The following is a 24,928-nucleotide window of genomic DNA, read 5'->3' as shown; positions in this document are numbered from 1 at the left end:
AAATGGGCTTTTTTGTGACTGTTCGGAAGTTACAATCCCACATTCAACGATGATGGAGTCGTCTTACAGGATTTATGTCATTAAACATAGATTCAGATGTAAAAATGCAAATTTAGATATCTAATCAAGACAGGTTTTGTTACTTGGATTTTAACCTATCAAACCAAAGCAATAGACCGTTGGTAAACAGTTCACAAATAATTACAAGTAACAAAATGTTTGTTCGTGAAAATATGAGCACACATTTTGAACTACATTAGAAACCCTTCACTTCGTTTAAACTATCGCTAATCGTATCCAATATTATTTTCACCAATAGAGGCCTTGGAATTTCAACCAATGGTGGATAAGTGTCAGCCTTTAGAGTACAACAGCTAGAAGTATATTGCACTACGATGAGTTCGTCGTCTACCATGAGTGGTTAACAATGATCATATGATTTTATGAAACGTGATGTTTCTAATGGTCACTTTGAATCGTCGAATAAGAAACAAACAAACAAACACTTAAAAATTTATATAAACAAGACGAGGTCTAACAACAATTATTACCGTTGTGAACAAGAAGATGAGGTGAGTGTTAACTATACAGTTTAAGCAAATGAGTGTGTTTTATGAACTTCAATTTGTTTCAATGAAATAAGGCTGTATATTTTTATCTGTACCATTCTAGGCATAACTTTGCAACTGGCCAGTTTATACTGCTCTATTCCATCATCGTATTAATTTATAAATTCATCGACTGCCATGACATTTGCACAAAACCTGAATTGAGGAAATATGAAAAAGTAATTTTTCAAAGTAATGCATATAATTATGTAAGTAATGGATCCGGTTCCAATACACATATTCAGTCTCATCACTATTATTATTCCCGGATGATCCGCTCTGATCAGTCTCCTCCAATTGTTAGCGGCACGTTTGAAAGATTGGTTGATAATAAAGTGAGTTGACTAAATTTCGCAACGATGTTTCATTCCATATGTTTGCTTATAATCAGGATATCTATCCGAAGTTCTCGTTTACGTTTTACGGCTCCAAAGTCATCAACTTCAGAATATTAACTACTGGTAAGAGAATGATTTTCATCGAACTAAAATTGTTACCGAGTTTTGTTTATTCACATTTCATTCCGTGTACCAATGTTGATTTAATTTCTTCAGTAAATCAGTTTTTTGCCCTTTGTAGCATTCAGAACATCTACTGATATCTTATTTCGTTCAAGTTGTAAACAGTTTAAAGCCTTACAGAAATTTAATTAGGTCCATGAAATTTATTTTGTCTCCAGTTAATCTAAAAGTCTTTAATTCATTCTCTACAGAATGTCATTTGAATTTCATGTTTTTCGTTCGATAATCACAGGTAGAATTGAAATGTACGATGAAAATTACTTAGGAGTAGTTAGAAATTATGTGAGAAGCGGTTATTATGTGAAAACTGATATTTCGAATGAGCGTGAGTACCTCTATTATCCGGTGATAATTTGTTTTGCCTTTCGTTTCTAACTTTTATTTTGCATAAATGATTCAATATTTGACCTGGTTATTTTTTGAAAGCTGACCAGTAGACAGTGATTAATTTGCTTGTGTGATTTGATGCTCTAAAATGTGTTCACAACACGTATTCATTACTGTCAAGTGAAAACGATGGTTCACTTTGAAATAAACGCGAATTGATTGAGTAGTGTAGGGCCAGTGAAATGTCACTGAGCCCTAGCCAAATCATCCGGCAGTTGGATCACTGAATGTCGAACAGATCGTCGCTCCCTGCCAAGGTCATGTACAACCACACGTGAGTATAGCCACAAGGCAACACGAACGCATATCTCTTTGTACCTTATCCACTGGTATAAATAAGACAAGATTAACTATCGACTATAAATTCATCTTTCTGCTTAACCACTATCCACTAGAATGTTCTGCTTTTTTTTTACCACTGCCTGATGGTTTGGCTAGGGCTCAGTGACATTTCACTGACCCTACAGTAGAAATGATAAATCAAACGAATTCAACTGAACACATCTACAACAATAAACGATGTTGTGTGAGAGATCATTTTGGCTTATTAAATCACATGGATTACCAAATTGTATTTGATGACGTCCAAATGTTTTCTTTAAATTATTTAATAAAGAATTGATTTATCTTAATCGCTATCTGTGAACCACTGTGTATTCATCACATTATTGACTATCATATTCCTATGGATCTAAAATAGCAATTAAGAATAATAATAATAACAGATGATAAAAAATTACCATAAACAGTGCACTGGTATGACATGATTAATTCGACCCGGAACAACTAGAACATCAAAATGATTTTGTATGTGTATTGTCGTTTAATCTGAAGGGAAGTACGGGATACAATGGACATTTAAGATGCAGTTGGACGATCTAGACTTCGCAGATGATCTGGCCCTTCTATCCCAAACGCAACAACAAATGCAGGAGAAAACGACCATTATAGCAGCAGCCTCAGCAGCAGCAGGTCTCAATATACACAAAGGAGAAAGCAAGATTCTCCGATACAACACAGCGTGCACCAGTGCAACCACAATTGAGGGAAAAGATTTAGAAGATGTCAAAGCCTTTACATATCTGGGCAGCATCATTGATGAACACGGTGGATCTGATGCAGTTTTGAAGGCGTGGATCGGCAAAACAAGAGCAGCATATTTACAACTGAGGAACATCTGGAACTCAAAACAACTGTCAACCAACACCAAAGTCAGGATTTTCAATACAAATGTCAAGACAATTCTACTGTATGGGGCAGAAACCTGGAGAACTACGGAATCCATCATCCAGAAGATACAGGTGTTTATTAACAGTTGTCTACGCAAACTACTTCAGATCCGTTGGCCGGACACTATTAGCAACAAGCTACTGTGGGAGGGAACAAACCAGATTTCAGCGGAGGAAGAAATCAAGAAGAAACACTGGAAGTGTATAGGGCACACATTGAGGAAAGCACCCAAATGTGTCACAAGACAAGCCTTCACATGGAATCCTCAAAGCGAAAGGAGGAGAGGAAGACCAAAGAACACATTACGCCGGGAAATGGAAATAGACATGAGAAAAATGAACAAGAATTGGATGGAACTAGAAAAGAAGGCCAAGGACAGAGTGGGTTGGAGAATGCTGGTCGGTGGCCTATGCTCCAATGGGAGTAACAGGTTTAAGTAAGTAAGTAATTGTCGTTTAGATATTACTGGTCTATTTGGTTTTCTGAAGCTTTTAACATCAACGCTTCGGAAGTAAAATGTTCTTCTCAGTTGGTTGTATTGAAACATTCATCATATCGTTGAAATAATAATTATGAGTCTCCTTGCAACTCCTATTAAAATGAACCAGTTTACTTAAATCTTGAAAGAAAGATGATAACTAATGTCTAAACTGATTCTCTGTGGATATTAATTATACATATATAAAACCGCAAATATTTTTACTTCCATCATTTCAGGGGAATTATTGGCCGTCAGAATGTCTTATTATCCAGTTGCTGGTGGTAAAAGTATGTATCCATAAAATGATTATTTGATTACACATGAAATATTTAAAAACACCTACACCATTACTCGCAGTACTTGTTTGCACATTTTTTGTTCATTTTACATCACTGAATTCTTTTCAAAAATTGACAAAAGTAATAAAGTGTAGCCATCACAGAAATTAGGAAGGGGGAAACCATCGATTGTTTGAACACATTGATTGAGACCTGAAGACAATTGACATAAACAGGAGCAAACTAGATTAGACGTGCAATAAATAGATCCGTATAAATAAATTAGGTCATAAACACATTTTACTTGTGGATAAACGAATGTAGAGATACATCTTCGTCAACAGGCTTCAATGCTGCTTGATCAGAAGTCTGTATTCTGAAATAAGTAAATTTGTGTTACTCACCACACGGTCATTCCTAAAAAGTATTCATTCAAATTAAGAAGTCACCAAGACGAAAAACCTGAAGCTAATCATTTTCCGTCGTTACCGAACACTGATAAACCAATGACTTGCATAACCGACTAAGTTACCATGTTCTATTTGTAAACAAACAAACCATAGCTAATGTCATGTGTACTTAGGGGTGATGTTTTCAGGTGTAATTATAGAGAGTGTTGAGCAAATGTCAATAACTCCTCAACTATCAGATTTAATTGGAAGCTTGATGATTTATTATTTCGATATGGAAGCGGCGTTGTAATACAGCCTCAGAGCCTAGTTATCTGACATTTATATTGAAGAATGCATGCTTGCTTCACTTACACGACGTTCACCAGATTATATTTATTACGAATTCTACCAAAGAAAACATTTGAGATAACGGAGAAAATACCTGCCTAAAACTGATCACTTTGCACGTAGGCACATACACTTTCGCATCCAACAATGACATGCTAATCCCTAATACCTTAAATTTTAGATAAAGATAGTCATCTGCTTGTAGTTCCTGCATTCACTATAACTACTCTGATACAACCGAATGGGAAGATATCAATCTATTATGCGAACGTAAGTTGCAAAATTGAATAGTAATGCAGTGTTGTTTGATGTATTTCAGATTGTTATCTTACTTTGCGCAAGTCAACACTGTCGAATGCATCAAGATACATTGAACACGATAGAAGGATATCAACAATTTCTAACGTGCACACAGACTATACGACTCTATTAATAACTCCGTACTGACACACTTTATTCTAGCACTTATTTCAAACAATGAATTATAGGAAGTCAAATGTTGTCGATAGAAATTCTGACATATCTGAGCCGATTAAGGATAAACAGTGTATTTTATAGTACTTTCCAACACAGTCATTTTTTGTCAAGCTTGACTACGTCTTTTGAAGTTCAGCTAATTGAAAATTTCATTGCCAAATAATCTGCGAGATAAATTGTTAAAGTCTTGATCGTCTCTTAGTGAGTACTTGTTCGAATGTCAGCATTTAGTACTTCACCAATTGGAAATACAACAGATGTGTGGTAACTAGAAAGCGCAAGTGAGATGAAAGATTTCATTTGTGTTGAACTGAATCCACTTTGATTGCTTCGACGTTATCAGGAATTGTATGTACGGTGATGGATGGAAGTGAGTACATCAACAAAATTCCTAGACATGACAACAAATTCACTTGCAGCAGCATTGTAGCTATTCACTATCACATTTCCGTCAAGTGACGTAGATATTCATCTCACAGTGTAGCTCATCATTGCACGATAGATAGATCGTCCATTGGATTTCAGTGAAGTTGACAACTGAAGTGAGTCAGATTATCTTCGTAGACTAGATGAGGCACACTCCTGAGGAAAGTGAGGAAATCAGTATGCTCACTGTGTAACTAGTTGTCCTTGTGTAAAGTGATGTGAATGACGACACCGTCCTTTAGTGATTGGTTGGTTTTGATAAAGGTGGTTGTGTGTTGACGAATCTTTACTCAGACTTCCGTTACTTCTTTTCAGATTCCTACGGTAGATAGCATAACCGAAAAGCCATCGGGAATTTATGGATGGTTACATTGCGGAGAAACAGGTAGCAAATGTTTTTTACATTTTGATTAACACCAACCTACACAAGCAGTCATTTGTTAGTCTAATATTAACTTCTTTATGTACCCTTTGGTCACCACGTCAATACAGAACTTTGCTGTATTCTGTCCTAGTGATCTAATATATCTTTCTCACAGTCTTCATTATTCAGTAGTTTCGTGTGAAAACAGATTGGTCGAAGTGTCATTAAAGTGTTGATGAAAAACGTGTGAAATAAAATCTGAATGCTTCTGGTAAACTCACTGTCCAAACACTACTTTTATTGAAAAAATTCAATGAGGGTGATGTGTTTCCACATCTTGAAGCGAACTTTAATATCCTTTGTGATAATAAATCAAGGTTTAAACTAGTGCTGACAAAACCGCGTGTTTTGACCAAGTCTTTTGAACAGTGAACTACTGAATTCTTCTGAATTGAAATCGAGTATCTATGTCTTCATTTGAACAACCGACAGCCTTGCTAGTGTCACATAAACCAATGTCGTTGTTTTGATGAAATCGTATTGGTGTTGTTTCTGTTTTATATGCTGAATTCTGTAAACAGTGAATTTCACGATTCACGTCTGCTGACTTACGCCTAACCTGGTATACTGAGTAATATAACTATGGTGTGTGAATATCTTCATCATGGATATTCCGAGAATTTTTTCCCATTTTTTAACAGTCGCTCGTTAAACCAAATCTCAGTTATTTTCTTCTGTAAAATTTATTTCACAAGATAAGAAAGTAACTCAAATATATGTTCCTAAAATATGGATCCGAAGTGGAACGTTAGTGGAGTATGAAGCTCTCGGGGGTATGTTAAACGTTATTGTATCAGAAATGATTATTTTTACAGTTGAATACATCAATTTTGTTTTAAAAAATTGAAAATTTCATGTGCAATTTCAGCAACTAACTAAATGAAATTTGGCTACTAGTATCAAATCACGCTAACCTATACGTGGATTCTCTGTTGATTATTTTAAATGATGAAGGACGGATGTTCTTCACGTCCTCACGTCGATAAAATTCACTTAAGCGTACATAATGTCACAAAACTATGGATGAGATAATATATGTCAGTTAGTTGATTGTGCATTGACTTGGAAGTGTCCATAGTTTTCCAACTTGTTAGATATGATATTGAACTTTCCTGAGTTATTAAAATCGCGGAAACATTTCTTGAAATCGTAATTAACTTGGAAACAATCGCTTACTTTCCAAAATCTATATTTCATCTTGTTCATCCGATGAATTGGACGTGTAGACAAGTCAGGTGTTCAGATTTCGATATACCATAGGCAGTAGATACTTGTACAGTATCAAAAATACTGAGGATTTTCATGTTAGGTAAGTGTTTCCTTTCTCATTGATATGTATAGTGAGTAATCATAAACACTCTTCAGTTCGTCTTGTGTTGGAGTATTGAAATAACATCGCTATGACTGAGAAAACCATTCCATAATCTAATGTTCAGATTGACTCCACTATTCGTTGAATAAAATTTAATTTACTATCGATGAATGTTCATGATCCAACTAGTGTGACATGCTAGCCGACAGCACACAGAGTATAATGTGATCACATAGTTTCAAACATTCCATAACGATAGGTCGACTGAAATCTCTTCCCGCAAAATGTCAGCGACGAATTGAAAAACAATGTCACTCCTTTGTTTTTCGACCGAATTAACATAATTATAAGTGAATTTATTGTCTGGAGACAAATGAATTTCTTGCACGGATTTCAAAATAGTCAATGTGGATGAGTTTATAATGTTATTTACCAGTTTTTACATGTTGAAGCGGTATACAGGACACATTTTCATCATCAGACTGATATCAGTGAATGAAACTCTAAATGTGTTAGAAATGAAATGCAGTGCGCTTTGCTGAACCAGATGACAGCATAGTGTATACATTTCTGAATGCGAACAGTTATCAGCATCTACCAAATCTACACGTCAATACTCATCGTTGAACATTCAACTTTGTTTCATTCAGTTCCGAGGTGTTGTCGTGAAAAGTGAATGACATGGTATGAACGAGTCCTCTTTCTCATGAATATGTACATTGAGTAATCACAAAGAATTTTCATTTTATCATGTGGTAGGGTATTTAAATACCATCTCGACAACTAAGAGAATCATTCCATAATGTTATGTTTAGATCGACTTTAATATTCGTTGAATAAAATGTTACTGATTATGGATGTATTTTCATTCAAAGCCAAAATGTTGTCGTGAAATATGGATGTCAAAGGAAGTGTGCTGAATTTTGAATTGCGTGAGGTGACGACAAGTTCTTAGTGAATGAAACAGCCGCCTAATTTCGAAATCATCTTATCATATCGTTGAGTTGTAGTTATATTTTTCCTAATTCACTTATCCTTTGTTTACTAACTTGTTATGCAATCGCCCTATTTTTTCCACTGAAGATTGTCCGAAATACGATTCGACTGAAGCATGTCGTGGCTCAAAAGCACCGAAAACAAGGTGTATATGGTGTGAAACAGCCAATATGTGCATTACCAGAAGTGATGAGGATACTTATGAACTCAAAGTAAATGGTTGCAAGAATAAAGTAAGTGATTGATAGACTTCACACATTGTTTTCAATATTACCATATTCTACATTGTGAATCTGTTTACTCGGAAGAACATTTTTTTGTTGCAAACGAGTAGCGTATTGTATACATTCATAATGTTTAATCAGATATGAGTACGATGCTATGTTTCCATGTGGACATTCAACAACCAATAGAAGCGTCGTTTAACACTTGTACTTGAAAAAATGGTATTTCACCTGCCCATAGAATGTGTAGTTATTCTCGATGTCCAATATGAAACCGTCTGTATGTGTGGATTCTCACAAAATGCCTATGAGATCAGTTTGAATGATGAAGCATAATCTGTCATAAATTCTGCATCATGTTTGGAAAGTGAAAGTTCGTGGACTCACATTGTTGAATGTGAAAACAAATATTCCTGATACCCTGTTGAGAAATTTGTGTTTTGGATGGATTACTTCAATAAAGACGTCAGTTATTGGTTTGTTATTAATTATTTACATTGTGATAAGCTGAACCATCTGGTGAACTAATTTCATCACACGAAATAGTTGTCGGTTAGTTGTAGGATAATATGTACTCATCACACTGACCGTCAAATCAGTAGCAGATATCCTAAATCATTATTCATTGATCTAACAACTACTGAAACTGATCTAATAAATGAATTGAAGAAGACTAGTGTAAGCACTGAATCATATTTGGTAAATATTTGATATTTTCTAATCATTATACTATTTCGTTCATTTCAGTACATCGATACAGATACAAAAACTCTAACAGCCACTAAAACTGATCTAATAAATGAATTGAAGAAGATTAGTGGAAGCGCTTAATCATCTGAAGACACTGAGGATGGAATTCTACTGGAATAATTGTACGCCTTTTACCGTTTCTTATGTCGTTCCTCATTGTTTTTATGGTCTTTTATATTCGGCTATAATGCTGCATAAGGAAGCGAGCATATCAATATTTCTCACAGACAGTTTGTCACTTGTTTTCATCAAGTTGACTTTTTTATTTTTATTTTTTAGTTTAGTAAACACACTTTCAATTTTTTTAATCATTTCAATAAACTAAAGATTGTTTTAATGGAACTGCATATCACATTGTTGATTGTTTACGTCATGACTGATGTCACTTTTTTGTTAGAATATAAAAATATAATTTTTTGTATTTATGTCATTGTTTTCATTCAATAAAAAAACATGGGTAATTTCACAAGAGGTTACAACATTGCACTTGTCAATTAACAGTATCGTGTATACGTGATTATGTGACCATTGAAATCAAAAATGTGTCCGTTGTAAATGTCCATTTTGTTAAAGTCTCAATACTAAGAAATATCATTCGAAATTGACGTCGTTCATTGTTTTAAACTAAACTGTTGGAATGCGGCACCAATATTTAACTAAGCACCTCAATCCTTCCTTATTTGACTATTCACTGTTGAGTGAAAGCTAGTTAACAGACTGTTGTTGTTTAGGTGTTATGAATGTGTTGAATATGAAATAATTTTAGACGGTCTAGCTGATACTCAAATAGGAATGAAAAAAGATGTAGAGTAAATGATGAATTAGTAACAGATCTGCCGTAGCATTGGCAATAAGATGAGAGATTTGGAAAATAGAAAACACTGAAGTGTTCGCGTCAATAATTGATCACATTATTAAACAAAACTTGTCTGATAATCGGTCCTATTCTCATGGATTTGTGAGAAACTAGTCGACCAAGAATCATTTGCATTAGATGTTCGAATGTTCTCGTTAATGTTTAAGACTGAAAAGTGTTCAGTCTTTTCATGTTATACGTGAATCATGTGCGAATCGCAATGATATTGCCATAAGGTCACAATGTAATATATATTAAGGTGAACACAGGCATGATAAATATATGTCCTGTGGCAGTCTGCATTCCCAAAATTCATTTCTTCTCCGTGATGCTGAATGCTTAAAATGTGACAAGAATTGGCAGATTATGGTGGCATGTTAAACTACTATTCATTTCATTAATGGTGATTCCAAACCCCGTTATTAAATCTTAATAAAATTGGAGCTTTTGATGATAATAATCCACATCTATTCATGATGTTTAAGGTTTTATTTCCACACAAAAGAGCAATTATATACCTTTTTGGTTCGTTCCATAATTCGATTGTTGACAAACGCAGTAAACAGTTTCCTTATTTCATACAAAATTTTGACTTTATAAAGTCATAAAGTGAACCTGCCTTCAATAGCTTTCAAAGAAGATTTCGATGCTCTGATTGAATATTTCGTGACTGATTGCGTTAAGTTCTGTGAATGAATAAGGATTCATTCCTCAACGTTTAATTCCCATTTGCTGAAGCTAACGCATAACACAGGTGATGCTGGAGATATTTGTAGTCAAGCTCATTGTTCTAAAGTGTACAGTGAAGCTGATTTGAAGTACGTCTTTGTTCGGATTCGTCTGGATAGAAGTCTATCAGATTTGACAACAACTATCACTCTTTGTGGTCTATTCAAATATAATTACCTTCCATTTGGTTTAATTTGTTCTACAGCCATATTTCATGAAGTGGTTCATAATGTGATCAGTGATCTTAAAAGTGTTGACGTTTGTCCAGATGACCTCAATCTTGATGGTTTTCATAAAATATCTCACGGTCAGTGATATGCTACTTTCTTCGTAGTCTGCTTGAGAAAAAGTCAAATGAAGGTTTATTTTATGTGTTTGACCTGAAACTTTGATTTCCGGTATGCTTTGTCAGGATCATACATTCGAAACATACATTCGACTCTTCACTTGCATGTCTTCCGTCAGTTGATTCTTAATACTACTTCATTGTTCTTTCATTCCAGATGAGTTCAACTATGTTCAGTGTGAGGCAGTTACCTACCAAAAACAATGGTAGATGGTCGCGCAATGTCGTGAAGTGGTTGAAGTTAGACGTGAACACCGTTGGATACAACTTAGTGGCAAGAGACTAAACGTTTGCGCAAGACTTAAGGTCTTGGATTCGATTTCTGCTTTCATGATTGTTGATAGGTACTGTTATGGGGTCTCGTAATACAACAAACAGGCTGCTGAGTGATTCCGGGTTTTTAATACAGTTCTAACATTTGTTGGTCCATAATTTCAATCAAAAATCATATATCCTGGAATGCATCCAGTTTCATTGACAAAGCGTCTCACATTGTGTTTAGTGTGGTCATTTTTATAGAATAAGTGAATAATTAAAAATTTCGTTTCATGATGATTCTTACGGTGATATTTCGGTTTGAATTTTCATCCATACCACTGACTGTGAAATATTTTATCTTTAAATACTGTGGAAATATTTCCACAGTAAGTTGCTCGTGAAGTTCACATTCTGTTGTCTAGAACAACTTTGCTTCGTTCTTCAGAAAGCTGTCAAGTAAAGTACATTAACAATTGGGTGATCGATCATTATAAATTCAGGCACCATCGAACGCTAACATCAGCCTATTCAACATTTTCAGTTCTTTTATAAGTACAACAAGTTTAAGGTTTTACAGTTACTTCATCAATGGAAGTTTGTTCAAAGCATAACATTATTCTCAGACTGATATACACATTCACATATGGTGAGTGATATTCTAGCACGTTCTAACGACGGATATTAACATTGGACAACATATCTCATAATGATGAAAAAACTGCTTCCATAATGAGCACTCAGATCATCATTCTTACTGTGAAATAACTGGTTTTGTAAAGTATAATACCTTTTATCCTTACAGTTTAAATAAACGTCTTTAAACTGATTACTTTTGCTCTTAACTCATCTCTTTATCAAACGTTGATTTTAAAAAGAATAATTCGTTTACACAACATTTGTCACTGATGTTTTGAATGAAATAATACCTCCTGTAAGATCCATTTTGAAGGTTTTGTGTATGTGTGAAAAATCCTTCCATGTATACATTTGTAGTTTGTTCCTATTGTTGTTCCTTCAGTTGTATATTTTTGTTATCCTTTTTCATTCCATTTGAGTTAGTCATATTTGTATTTTACTATAGTTGTTATTTTTCTTACGCCTTCAGTAAGCTTTCACGTTCCTTCCTGAATTGCATTTATGTTGGTTTGTTCCTCCTTTTGATTGTGCTGCTTGTATTGACTAGAATTGTACATTACTGACTGTGAATTGTGGCACACTTGCAGAATTGAAAGCATTCTGTGTTATAAAGCAATCAAATAATGTGTTTTTCAATGAATCTATGCGTGATCTAGCCAGACAGGATGGAATAACACTGATTTGTTGCGATTGGTAATTTTCTCTCATCCTTTATCAACTTCTTTATTTATTGTAATTTATATTTGATTCATTGAACAATTATTGGCTGAATAGCTGGGTGGTCATATTTGTTTAGGTAATAGTGTACATTTAAATTTGTAATGAATTTCAGAACCGTCAGTTTACCCAATCACAATGTTTTGCTTTCAACCGGGCAAGGGCGCATATCTAAGCCGCCTAGACAGCTATTTTTCAGTCCAAACCTTAGTTTGCATCTAACATCTCCAAGAACTTGTACGTTAATTAAAATGAAGTATCGTTCAAATTAATAAAATAAAATTTATGTACCAGAAAATTTACGAAGTTATAGAAGGTTTTTAACGTCATTCAGATTTTCTCTAAATGGAGTGTTAGCGTTAATAATGGCATCAAATGATGGAATATATATGAGACTTTTCTTTCCCTAACAAAACTTTCAACAGCATTGTAATATTGTCAGAGTGGGTATCCGTTGAGATTGCAGTAATTTTAACATTGGGATTCATGAGTATTATAGTAAACGGCCGTCCGGTGGTTCCAGTTTTTTAAAGGTGGCCTAGCCCAGATTGATACATGGATTCAAGCATTGTCGCATTCACTATAGTAGTTTAACTTCACATCACCAGAGAGATACACTCCATGTTTTGTGCTATGCAACTCATTCAGTGTATGTAAGTCTATCAGAAGTGTAACAAAACAGGAGTCCCAAAGAAGACTTACCCTTATATGAAGTTAGTTGAACAATACAACTGAGATGGTAAATGATTGGAGCGTTTATTCATAGCTGGAGCAAGAGCATCTATGAATTGACAACCAGAACATTTGTTTTCACTTCATCCTTTTTTTAGAAAAGTAGTAATAATTTGTAAAATGAGAATTCCACTCATCTTTGATTTTTGTGGGCAGGTGATTATCAGCCAAATAAACAACATATTATTAGAGAACGATGTTGTTTTATTCTAACCAACATTCATATAACGCTCACTAAACAGAATATCATATTTATTGATTATTTGAGATGGAATGAAGTGATAAATGATAACAAAGTATAACCAGAGCTGATTCTTTAAACAATTAGCCAATATGTGCTTTTTATCGTTTCAGACATTTATATAGTTATAACAGTCCTGCAGTAATACGCATCCACAAACTCTGTCACGCGTGCAAATCTTTAAGCTGTAGACCACTGAGTCGGCTGGCATCCAGCGGTGTTATTATCTAAGATCAAACAATCCATGATATTGTGCGACCGTCCACCATTGTCTCCAGTAAGTAGCTGCACCACAGCAAACATAGTTGACTTCCACTGGTCACGGCTTTTCAGTAGAACTCCATGAAATTCATTTTGAAGCCAGTCACCAGTGAGCCAATGATCAGGAATCCCATACTACGACAGGACGACCGCCAATTGATTCCTGGTTCGACATACTGGCCTAGCTTAGTTCGACTCATGAATTTAACCATTACATTACTACAATCTCCATAAACCACCATTCGGTTACGTTGATTCGCAATCCGTGTTTTACATTCTTAATATGTATTTGGGGAGATTGACGTGATGAATTAAAAGCATTGATGGTTGGCTATTTTGCCTAAAACTAACGGTTGAAAAGTACATACAGAATATGCAAACACAAAGAATATTTTAACAAACCGTTGATTATATCATCAGGCTCCACAGTTAAAGATCCATAATATTTGTCATATTTTACAAAGACCAAAATAAGACAGGCATGAATGAAATTGACAATGTTTTATGTGAACAATGATGAACATTCTCATGTGTTACCATGGAAATACCTGAAGATGGTGTGATTTGTGGATTAGGAAGGTCACTCCATGAATGTCGAAATGACTTGCAGTAAGGTTCCACGCTTTTATCAATATAATAATACTAATAATAATGGTGATGATAATAATAACGTTGTGTGAATAAAATATGTATTAAAAGGAGTATAGTCAAAGTAATTACGATGAAACAGAATCAATGTGGATTAGGAAAGAGATAATCACAAAGCGAATTTGGATAATAGGTTTATTACATGCACTTGAGGTGTCTGGTGATTCAGTCGTGGACCACGGTAAACATGGAGGCTGGATATATCTCTTCTGTTCATATTAGTTCGCGTTAGTCAGTAACGGATTTAGATAAGTCAAATAACTAGAATGGATCTTCGTATACATATATTTTGTATGTAAATTGAATGCGATAGAACACAGCAAAAAGAAAGTGCAAGGGAGAAGTCTGGTAAGCCAACTCATTTTTAGCCAGACGTTACTCAATATTTATGGGCAAACAAAATAATCTACAGACGTGTGATGAGACATAGGATATGAAGTGTACACACATATACGCTCATATAAAAACAGTCAAGACTGATAAGCGAATTATTAACAAGGTCAGAATATGACTCAAGTAGAACGAATAGATTGGTTTGCCCAAAAACTAGAATAAGATATATTATGTGCTTAAACTAATGACTGACACTATAAAATCTTTCGACCAGACTACTAGCTACTGGATGATAAGCTGTTGATTTGATGTGGTTTACTCTCAGAAGTTTGGTAGATTATTGGAATAGGACGGACTGAAACTTAGGACCACGGTCTGTAGTAGCAATTGAGGGTGTAAGATCCATTTTGAATTCCTTGTGTGTTTGTGAAAATCACTCCATGTATATACTTGCACTTTGTTCCTATTGATCATCTTAGTTGTACATTGTTAGCTTTTTGACTACATTTGAATTAGTAATATTTGTATTTATTATAGTTTCCGTTTTTACTACACCTTCACTAATCCCCCGTGTTTCTTCCCGAACTGTACTTATGTTGTTTTACTTTATGCTAAGTCTGGGCGGCAGCCATTTTGGTTTGTTCCTGCTTTTGATTGCTTGACCTGTGTTGACTGGAATTGTGCATTTTGGTTGTGAATTGAAGCACTCTTCCAGAATTGACAACACTCTGTGTTATAGAGCGACCAATTATTACCTTTTGAACGAATATGTACGTGATCTATCCAGACAGGATAGAATAACATTTATTTGTGGTGATTGGTAATTTTCTTGCATCTTTTATAAACTTTCTTATTTCTTGTAGTTAAGATTTGATCAATTGAACAATTATTGGTTGGATAGCTGAGTGGTTATATTTGTTTAGGTAATAATATACACTTAAGTTTATGATAAATTATAGAACCGTCATCTTACCCAATTACTTTGTTTTGGTTTCAAACGGGCGAGGGCGCGTATCTAACCCATCCAGACAGCTGTTCAGCAGTCCAAACCATAGTTTGGATCTTACAGAGGGTACTCCGTAATTTGATATCTAGCGGCCAAACAATACGGCTGCGACTGTCTCTGTGGATGTATCCTTGTTAGGGCATGCTATTGCCTATCTTGTATACCTGTCCACTGCGGCAAGAATATGTGTAAAGTTTGATGGTGACGGGAGACCAACTGTGTCTAAATGAATATGTTGAAAGCCTTTATCAGGCAATGGAAGCTTCCCAAGGGGACTAATTGTGTCTTTGTACTTTGCTGCGTTGACATTGCAAGCAGCTTCGTGTTCACCTTTTTACATCCCAGTTGATTTTAGGCCAGACGAAACGTTCCGTCATGAATTTTGTGATAGCCCGGATCCCCCGATGTGAAAGTCCGTGTAACTATTGAGATATCTGTCGCCGACAAGCTTTTGGTATAAAGGGGCGGTTGTTGCCAGTTAAAACATCGCAAATGATAGATGAGTCTGAGAAATGAACAGATACAGGCTTGAGAATCAAGTTGCACTTTTCTTTGCAGGTTTTCAGATCTGTATCGTCTACTTGTAGTTTCGCCTCAGTTTCGAGACTAGTGTCGTGTTTGTTCAGTCAGTCAGTAACAACGTAGAACTTCGTACGTACGTACATCAGTTCGAGTTGCCACACCACATTAGCACAGAGATTCATTGGTCGATTCAAATCCCGTAGTGCTAGATGTAGTAAAATTATAAGCTGCAATCAGAAAAATTAGGGTTTGAAGATGTTATTCAAGAAGTATAATCCAGTGAAATAAATTTGGAAAGGGGAAAAAGAAAGGGACACGAAGAGTTCAGAAGATTGGAATTTGGGAAACACAAAGAGTGGATGCACCTGCGCCATTGCAAACGATTTTGAGCCATGTAATTCAGGGTCTCTAACCATCGGTTGCTATCATCTCGCGGTCCCCAACCAGGTAGTCTACACCTACCAACATGGCTCAGTCCACTTGTCAGTGACTTCATAGACTTGTGCCATGTTTTGGTCTGGCCGCCCCTAGCTTTCTTCCAATCTACTCCTATACAACAAAACATCGCACATCGAGGCAGTCGGTCGTTGGGCATACGTAACACATGTCCCAGTCATCTCAACTGATGAAGTTTCACTGCGTCATCAATTGATTTGCCATCCTTACCTAGTACCCGTTTCCCAACAACTGCATTACTTACTCGATGGTCCCAGGAACAATATTTCGAAGATGCCTATGATCAAATACTAGTAATCCACGGATATCCTCTACTCTTGCCGGCCATGTTTCACTGCCATAAAGTAGGACGGAACGAACTGCTGTGCATTAAACACATCCTTTGGTTGATAAACGGATATCTCGCCTACGCCGTAAATGACGCAAGTTGGTAAAAGCTAGTCGAGCCTTCTGTATCCGTCCTAAGGTTCCGTCACACACAAGACCACAAGGGCTGATGAGACTTCAAAGATAAGTGAAGCGATCGACACGCTCAATTACTTCACTCCCTATCATTAGTTCGGGTGTCAATGCAACCCAACCCTGAAGCAACATTTTGCATTTCGAGAATGGGGAGAATCGCATCCCGAACATGCTTGCATTGCTGCTTAGAGTGGTCAGAAGACTGCATTCTGTCAGCGTCTTCGCCAAATAAAACTATGTCATCAGCATATTCTAAGTCAACAAGTGAACCTCCCGGTAGAAGTTCAACCCCTGGAAATCTAGACGAAGAAAAGTGTTATCTCTAAAAGTACGTCGACGACAAAGTTGAACAAAAATGGAGAGAGTGGACAGCCCTGACGAACACCACTTGAGGTAATCAATTCTGATGACAGTTCGCCATAAGCTCTCACTCTACCAGTTGTGTTTGAGTAGAGAGCCTACCCACCCACTTGCTGTCAATATGTTAACACCGCCTCTAGCAACTTTAACTAATTTGAATAACACAACCAGTATATCACTGTGTCACATGACACAAGCATTTAGGTAGACCTGATTGATACATTTTGGCTATTACTTTTTTGTTGTTCCGTGCTCTCTGTTTTCGTTTTAATTTCTCAAGTTGTAGATAATTATCATTATTTCGATCCGGCACACGAATCGACCTTAATTACATCGTTCCTAAATCAACAGGCTGTCCATTTAAGAAATATTAAAAATTCCCGGATGATGCATAGGATCGCTGTAATATATATACTACTTAAACAACTACTGAACTAGTATACTTAAAACTTTCTTTTATCACATGTTTGTTCTGCACGTCTAATGTTATTATTTACATCAAATTGATCATGCCTGTAAACTGGCGTGAATTCTGTAATAATAATAATTATTTTTCAGAATATAATGGTAATTATTATAAGGTTAATGTACTTCTTTGGTACTCCTTTCAATGACAAACACTGCCATAGAACCTTACGATCAACAGAGTCGAATGCCGCCTTAAGGTCTAAAAATACTACCATTATGGGGGGGGCGTCTGAACGTGTGTCCGTGTTCTAGAACCTGACGTAGTGTGAATATCTGATCTATACAATCACGTCCAGGTCGAAAACCAGACTGACTTTCTCTAGTCTGTTCTTCACGAGCTTTGATTAGGCGTCGAAGTATTATTGAGGCTAATATTTTAGACACTATATTTGTCCAAGTGATTGCTCTGTGATTGTCACAAGAGGACTTTTGTCCTTTCTTATAGACTGGCACAATCAGTGATTGAGACCAGTCAGATGGGATTACGTCCAGTTCCCAAATTCTACCTAAGACTTCGGTTAATCTCACTGCTAATACTGAACCACCGTCCTTAAAAATCTCAGGAGTAAACCTGTCAGGGCCTGCTGCTCAACCTCGCTTCAGATTTCCTATGGCTTTTTCAACTTCGTAAAGGGACGGAGGACCTACATTAACTTGCCACTCAGATTGACTTGAGATCGTGGGAAACCGAAGTGTGGCTGAAGGCCAGTTGAACTGATCCCTAAAGCGTTCTGCCCATCGATCCAATCTCCTGGATTGAGAATGTATAATATGTCCATCTTTCTCTGAGATTGTTTCGCTAACATTCGGTTTCCTAATACCGGTTTCCTTAACAAGTCTGAACAATTGTCTGCTATTACCTATTGCCGCTGCCTTTTCCATCTCTCTTGCTTTCGCTACCCACCACTGTTCACGATCATTGCGTAGACTTCTTTTCAGTCCGTGCTTAAGCTGACTCCGCTCTTCATTATGTTCAGAGCCAGGTGGAATGAGTTTCCGAGCATCTATCAGTGCGATAGATGCTGCTGAGATCCAGTGTTTCTCCCTAACCTTGTGGTTTACCTTACTAGCAGATATCACTGCTGTTTCCACAGCTTTTCGGATATCATTCCATGCTGCCTCTGGGTGGGCATCACATACATGGCTGCCTCACTGTTTTCCTAGTTGTTCATGAAATATACTCTTAGCTTGACTATCATTAAGTAGGGCACTAAGAGGTTTACTTGCAGCGTCTTTCCTACGTATAGTAAGACGCAAGCAAATGCGCGCTCGTACTAGAGCATGATCTGAATCTAAGCATGTGCTCCAGAATGAGCGACAGTCTTCTATCGAGCCCCTCCATCGGTGGCTGATAGCGATGTGATCTATTTGGGTCCAACGTTGGGACGAATTCGGGGGTCGCCATGTTAAAAGATGTTTTTCCTTATGCTTAAAGTTAGTATTTGCAAGGAACAGGTGGTTATCTGAGCATAGCTGTAACAGACGGTCGCCATTATCTGTTCTTTGAGCCACGACACCATAAGATCCACCTAGGTGTCTTTCCCTATCGCTAAGTTTACCTACTTGAGCATTAAAGTCACCGGCCACTATTACTGCATCCGAGCGCTTAGCTTTTCGGAGAAGGTCCGAAAGCTTTCTGTAAAACTCATCTTTTACATCATCTGAGCTGCAGTCAGTGGGAGAATAGGCAGAAACGACGAAGAGGCAACGACGAGTGTCCCTATCTTTCCGGATTCTTACTGTTCCGTTCAGTCGGACAGCGCACAAACGACTGTCTTCTGGGATCCACTCTAAGAGAGCTAGTTCTGCCCTGAGACTCAGTGCCATACCTACGCCGGCGAGGCCACGGGAAGCAGAATAAGTGCTTCCAGATGCACGAAGTGTGAATCGAATCGGTTCTTTATTTTGGCATGGTGAGGTCAAATGAATGACGCTACTCGGATCCTGTATGCGCGTTTCGGAGACGCAGCGCACATCGATGGCGCGAGATTCTAAAGTTTTAGCTAAGGAAGCCTGCTGCCTATTTGACACAGTGTCCGAACGTTGAAAGCTCCTACGTGTAGTTTAGAGCGTGGTTTCAGGAGACCAGGAATAGCGTTGCGTGTACTCCAATCGTTTGCCCTAGCGGTGCGAGATGATACAGAGACGTGAGGAGGGTTATTCATGGAGATACGAGTGGTATAAGGAGGTGTAGAAAGGATTCGAATGTGCCCAACTTGGTCTTGTGTGCTGTTACGGGTATGAGGACTGGTGTCACTTCCCGGCTGCCCACACCGCGGAAGGGTATTTCTTGAGGAACCTGCAAAGTAAATTGGATTAGTGTTGGTCTTAAAAACCTGGGAGCGTGATCGCAGAGCCTAAGGGACAACTGCTTGAGGCCGTTCGCGCACGGCTTTTTCGTGGAAGGTTTTCAACGTGTTAGCTCTGTTCTTCGAAGGGCCTTGCTACCGGAGACAGAAATCCGTGAGGTAAGGTGAGATGTGACACTTTTAGGGTCGACTATTTCTAACCTCAGCCCTCCTTGTGGGAAGGCAGCATCTCTGCAGATGCTGGTTGTCTGAGGGAAACACTTTACTGCTGTTACATCCCTCTACAGTCAGCAGTACGACTTTGCCCTCGGACCTTGAGTTGCTGCTTTTAGTCTTGCCGTCCTCCAATCGACTTGCCTGGCATGGTAGAACCTACATGAACATATGTTTCAACCAATATAGCTCGGTTGGGTCATCATGATAGGCATACCCGACCGCCGTGTCAAGGTAGCAGCTTCGGTCGGGATTGAGCCGAGTTCCAGTAGTGTTTGTGTAGCAGTATGTTGATGTCCTTTCTAGATAAGGCATCTGCGACGATGTTGGAATGTCCTTTGATGAACCGGATATCCGTAGATCTGCATGATCACATTTTACCTAGGGGTGGCGTGTAATCGAGGTTCGTAACGTCATCCCCATAATGGGTCAATATAACATCTAGAAAGGGCGATTCAGAGTCCGGGTCGTAACTAGTCGCTTCTTTCACATGTTGCACCAGGGTACATGTGATAAAATTAAGTCCCGTTCATTAGGAGATTTCAATACCACATCTGGGACCTGGTTTGATTTAGTTTTAAATTCTCTTGACTACCTAGTCTATACACCACTAGCAAGGTGACTCCGGAGATATTTTGAGGCATAAGTCGATTTAGTAGCAGTTTTATCAACCTAATGTCATGCTCAAAACTAGTGTTTGGTTCAGAGCTTTCACTCCCCTCGATTCTATGAAAAATAACTGACCTGTCACTGTGATCAGTCTTCAATTTCTTGACTACTTCGGGGGGTGGGATTCTCCTACACGTCGTTGTCGTTTCTTGATTACGACCTGTACACATTCGTCAAATTTCATTGGAGTAGCAACTACAGTCGCGTCAAACATACTGTGCGATTCCGAATGGTTGTGTTTCCTGCTAGAAACAGATCGAACCTTGAGATTCCTAGGCGTTTTCTGTTAGATATCGTGACTTGATTTTAAGTCCACCATCACCACAACCATACACCATCTTAAGACGAGAGATAATGAACCGTTTATCATTATCAGACGGCCGAAGAACCCAATGGTTTTCCAAGGAGCAGCATTAGGTGATAAGTCGCCGTCACAGTTTTTATGTCACCTCAAAGTCTTAGTGGGTGAAGTAGTTCTAAAACAAGGACGGATACAAGCTCTCTCACGCTACATCCAACACTATTTGGATGCACAAGATCCTGAAACCTCTTTATCTCATTCAGCGCGTATAGCCGATAGAATAATGGAAAGAGGTCCTCCAACTGGATCATGCACGATAAATCACACACAAAAAGAAGGACCACCAAAAGACTCAGTCATAGGACTAATTGCGAGTGCTAAGTCTCACTAAAGCTGTCTCCAGAATGCAAATGGGTCACAGAAACAGGAGCATGTCACCACAACGACCAAGACCCAAATGTCCAGACAATCTGGGCTGTTCTGTTGATGTCACTGGAAGTTTGGTGTCAACTCAACCAAGTGCATGCAACCATGCGCCTGGCCTAAACAGAATCCCAAGAATACGGGAAACGAGTAACCCCTCCCCAGGTTGCGACGACTGAGGAGGGGCGCCTAAACAGTCGCTTGTTTTACGTTGGAGACAGATACTCAAGCTTGAACTTCTTGGTAGATACTGGTGCTGCTCTTAGTATCATTCCTCAAAGTCAAACTGAGCTGAGTCGAGAAACATCGCCAGTAACACTTCAAGCTGCCGATAAAACTAAAATCGCGACATTTGGGCAGAAAACCTTAATACTAGATTTGGGGTTCATGAGGTTATTCCCCCGAGTTTTCACTGTACCCGATTTACACCTTCCAATACTGGGGATGGACTTTCTAGAGAGATACGAATTTCTGGTTGAAACTAAAACACGATGCTTATCACTGAAAGAAACTTCGAATTACACAAAAGTCAAAGAAGGTGACATCACGTCCCTTAATTTGATACAATCTCCTCCAGTAACGACAGAAAAATTTCCAAACTTAACTAAACCGAACTCAGAGCCTTCCAAAGGCAAACCAAAGGTAAGTCATATGATCAAAACGGAGGGTGCACCTGTGTTTGCCAGACCCAGGAGACTAGCGCCAGATGAGCTCAAAATCGCTAGAGCTGAACCTTATTACATGCTACAACTGGTTATTATCCTTTCCTCTGATAGTCAATGGGTATCCCCTTCGCATATGGCACACCTACAACAATAACGACAGATAGAGGAGCACAGTTGGAATATGAACTACTTAATAACTTAGCTAAACTTTTAGGCTCCAACAGAATACTTTGCACCGAATATCACTCTCAGGCTAATGGGATGGTAGAACGTTTCCACTGTCAACTTGTGATGGACCAGACAGATATGAACGCGAAAAGTATGAACAAAGTTACTAAAGATCAATAGTAATATTAATATATACAGTTAATTGTTATAAATACAATAAAAATTTGGGACATTACTTAAATTGACCAAACGTTGCGTGTTCTGATTAGGTCCGGTAATGTAAATCCACAGTTATAAATGCTTGATGATTCTGAGCAGGTTGGCGAACACTAGTGATATAATCCCACGGAGAATCTGATATATTCCAATTACAATCTATGAATAATGATAATATTTGATTTAGACTTCAGCTAACTCAATCACAAACGAAAATAGAACGTGGGATGTGTGAGTAGTAATGTATTTGTTAGCCAGCAAGAATATGTCACGCTATGTTAGAATCACGACGGAAAGTGTGTTCAAGGTCATTTACTAAAACAACAGTTACAGTCATTTAATGTTAAATATACATACAGTGTAAGGTTGACAAAATAAGTACAAATAACATTGAGAACTATTTACAAAATAAGGTTGTCAGGCCTATCCCCACAAACTAAAGGCTGCTCTTATATCGCACTCGAATCTAAATCAGTGAACAGAATTCCAACCATCATTTATGTTGGCAATATATATATGGCTCGCGATTGTTCACGAGTATTAATTGGCTTGAGTTTGGACATATGGTCCCGTAGTTAGTATGCGTAATTTTCTACATCAACCTCTTCACTGTCGGTATGCGGATAACCAAACTCACCCACTAAATTCAGAGTTGTTCCGAAAACTAGTTCTGCTGCTGAGCACTGTGCGTTAGTTTTGACAGATGTTCGTATTGTTACTGGCGATGTTTCTCGACTCAGCTCAGTTTGATTTTGAGGAATGATACTAAGAGCAGCACCAGTATCTACCAAGAAGTTCAAGCTTGAGTATCTGTCTCCAACGTAAAACAAGCGACTGTTTAGGCGCCCCTCCTCAGTCGTCGCAACCTGGGGAGGGGTTACTCGTTTCCCGTATTCTTGTGATTCTGCTTAGGCCAGGCGCATGGTTGCATGCACTTGGTTGAGTTGACACCAAACGCTGACTAAAATTTCATACCCTTATCATAGAGATAGGTTGGGAGTTATACTCCCCTTGGCTAAAACTTAAGCTATAATGGCTTGCATACACTTTATCAATTTACGAACACTTAATTAACTGGAGATATCGTACAGTATACTACCTATAGCACAGCTATTATAGCTATATTGATTTTACTCATTCCATAAGCGATCCGTTAGATAATCAGGACATTGAGGTTACGACATAAATCTCACAGCCATACGTCAAATCAATTATTTTCAGGGGTCCATACGAAACTCTGGTACTTACCACTAGTATTATGGAAAAAGAAAACACATTATATATATATATACATATATAAGTAGTATTTTTTTCTTGTTTGTCATATAACTGAAGCTTACCACACATGTGGCTTTTATATTTGTTTATTATTAATATAAACGGAAGTCACTTGCACTGTGCATACTTTAAGCAGCTAACAGAGTGTTCCAATGTGACTTATTGGGGCACTCGAAAATACTAATTTGTCCTTTTATTGTTATTCTTCCTCATATCTGAACAACTTACAATCAGCAAACGTCGTATCAAGTGAGTTTGTGAACGAAAACGTCGGCCACACATGCACTCGAACCTTTGACCTCCTGAAAGCTAGACCACAAAACTAGCCAGTAGACCACACCGGCCTACAATATCATTTCTTTACACTGATTAATTATTTAAAATATTTATGATTAATAGAACTTACACACTTATAATGAGCAGACCAACTCGTTACCCAGAGAACTTGGAGAAATGTAGCTACAATATGTCATGCACACCTACACCAAGCCATCAAATGGTGGCTGACACAAACGCATTCGATCCCTGTACTCTATAATTCTCCTTTCCTCCGTAACTGTATATTTTACTTTCAAGGGTTAACGAGCACACTTACGCACAACACTCCTAGGGTATCGTCCACTGATGGGGGTTGCGAGCACTTGAAGGTCAAACTGTCGCAAAATGATTGGTGCGTCACATCGACAATTCGTGAAAATTTTCAGAAGCGGTCAAATCAAGACATTTTTTGGTTAGAATTGAGTTCAGCCACACCATGTCTGGTAACGTTCATTCTTCAAGTAACGAAGACGATGCCATCGC

At 37.7% G+C, this 24,928-nt stretch overlaps 1 protein-coding gene across 2 annotated transcripts; it reads left to right on the top strand.

Annotated features, from left to right (window-relative positions):
• The first annotated feature begins 546 nt into the window (after positions 1-546).
• On the top strand, positions 547-9,279 carry MS3_00011133 (uncharacterized protein). 2 transcript variants are annotated; one of them, XM_051219545.1, is made up of 11 exons: positions 547-572; positions 673-817; positions 854-943; positions 1,000-1,069; positions 1,362-1,454; positions 3,464-3,514; positions 4,427-4,515; positions 5,464-5,533; positions 6,268-6,345; positions 7,968-8,113; positions 8,852-9,279. In XM_051219545.1, exons 1-11 carry the CDS (start codon positions 568-570, stop codon positions 8,933-8,935), a joined length of 921 nt encoding a protein of 306 aa, XP_051064907.1. In that variant the 5' UTR covers positions 547-567; the 3' UTR covers positions 8,936-9,279. The 2 variants fall into 2 exon arrangements, with proteins under 2 accessions (XP_051064907.1, XP_051064908.1); XM_051219546.1 differs by lacking the exon at positions 1,362-1,454.
• The last annotated feature ends 15,649 nt before the right edge of the window (positions 9,280-24,928 follow it).

Source organism: Schistosoma haematobium, chromosome 5 (genome assembly GCF_000699445.3).
Source record: "Schistosoma haematobium chromosome 5, whole genome shotgun sequence".
Classification (NCBI taxonomy): Eukaryota; Metazoa; Platyhelminthes; class Trematoda; order Strigeidida; family Schistosomatidae; genus Schistosoma; species Schistosoma haematobium.
Note: the sequence above shows the minus strand (reverse complement) of the source record. Positions and strands in the feature narration are given on the sequence as shown.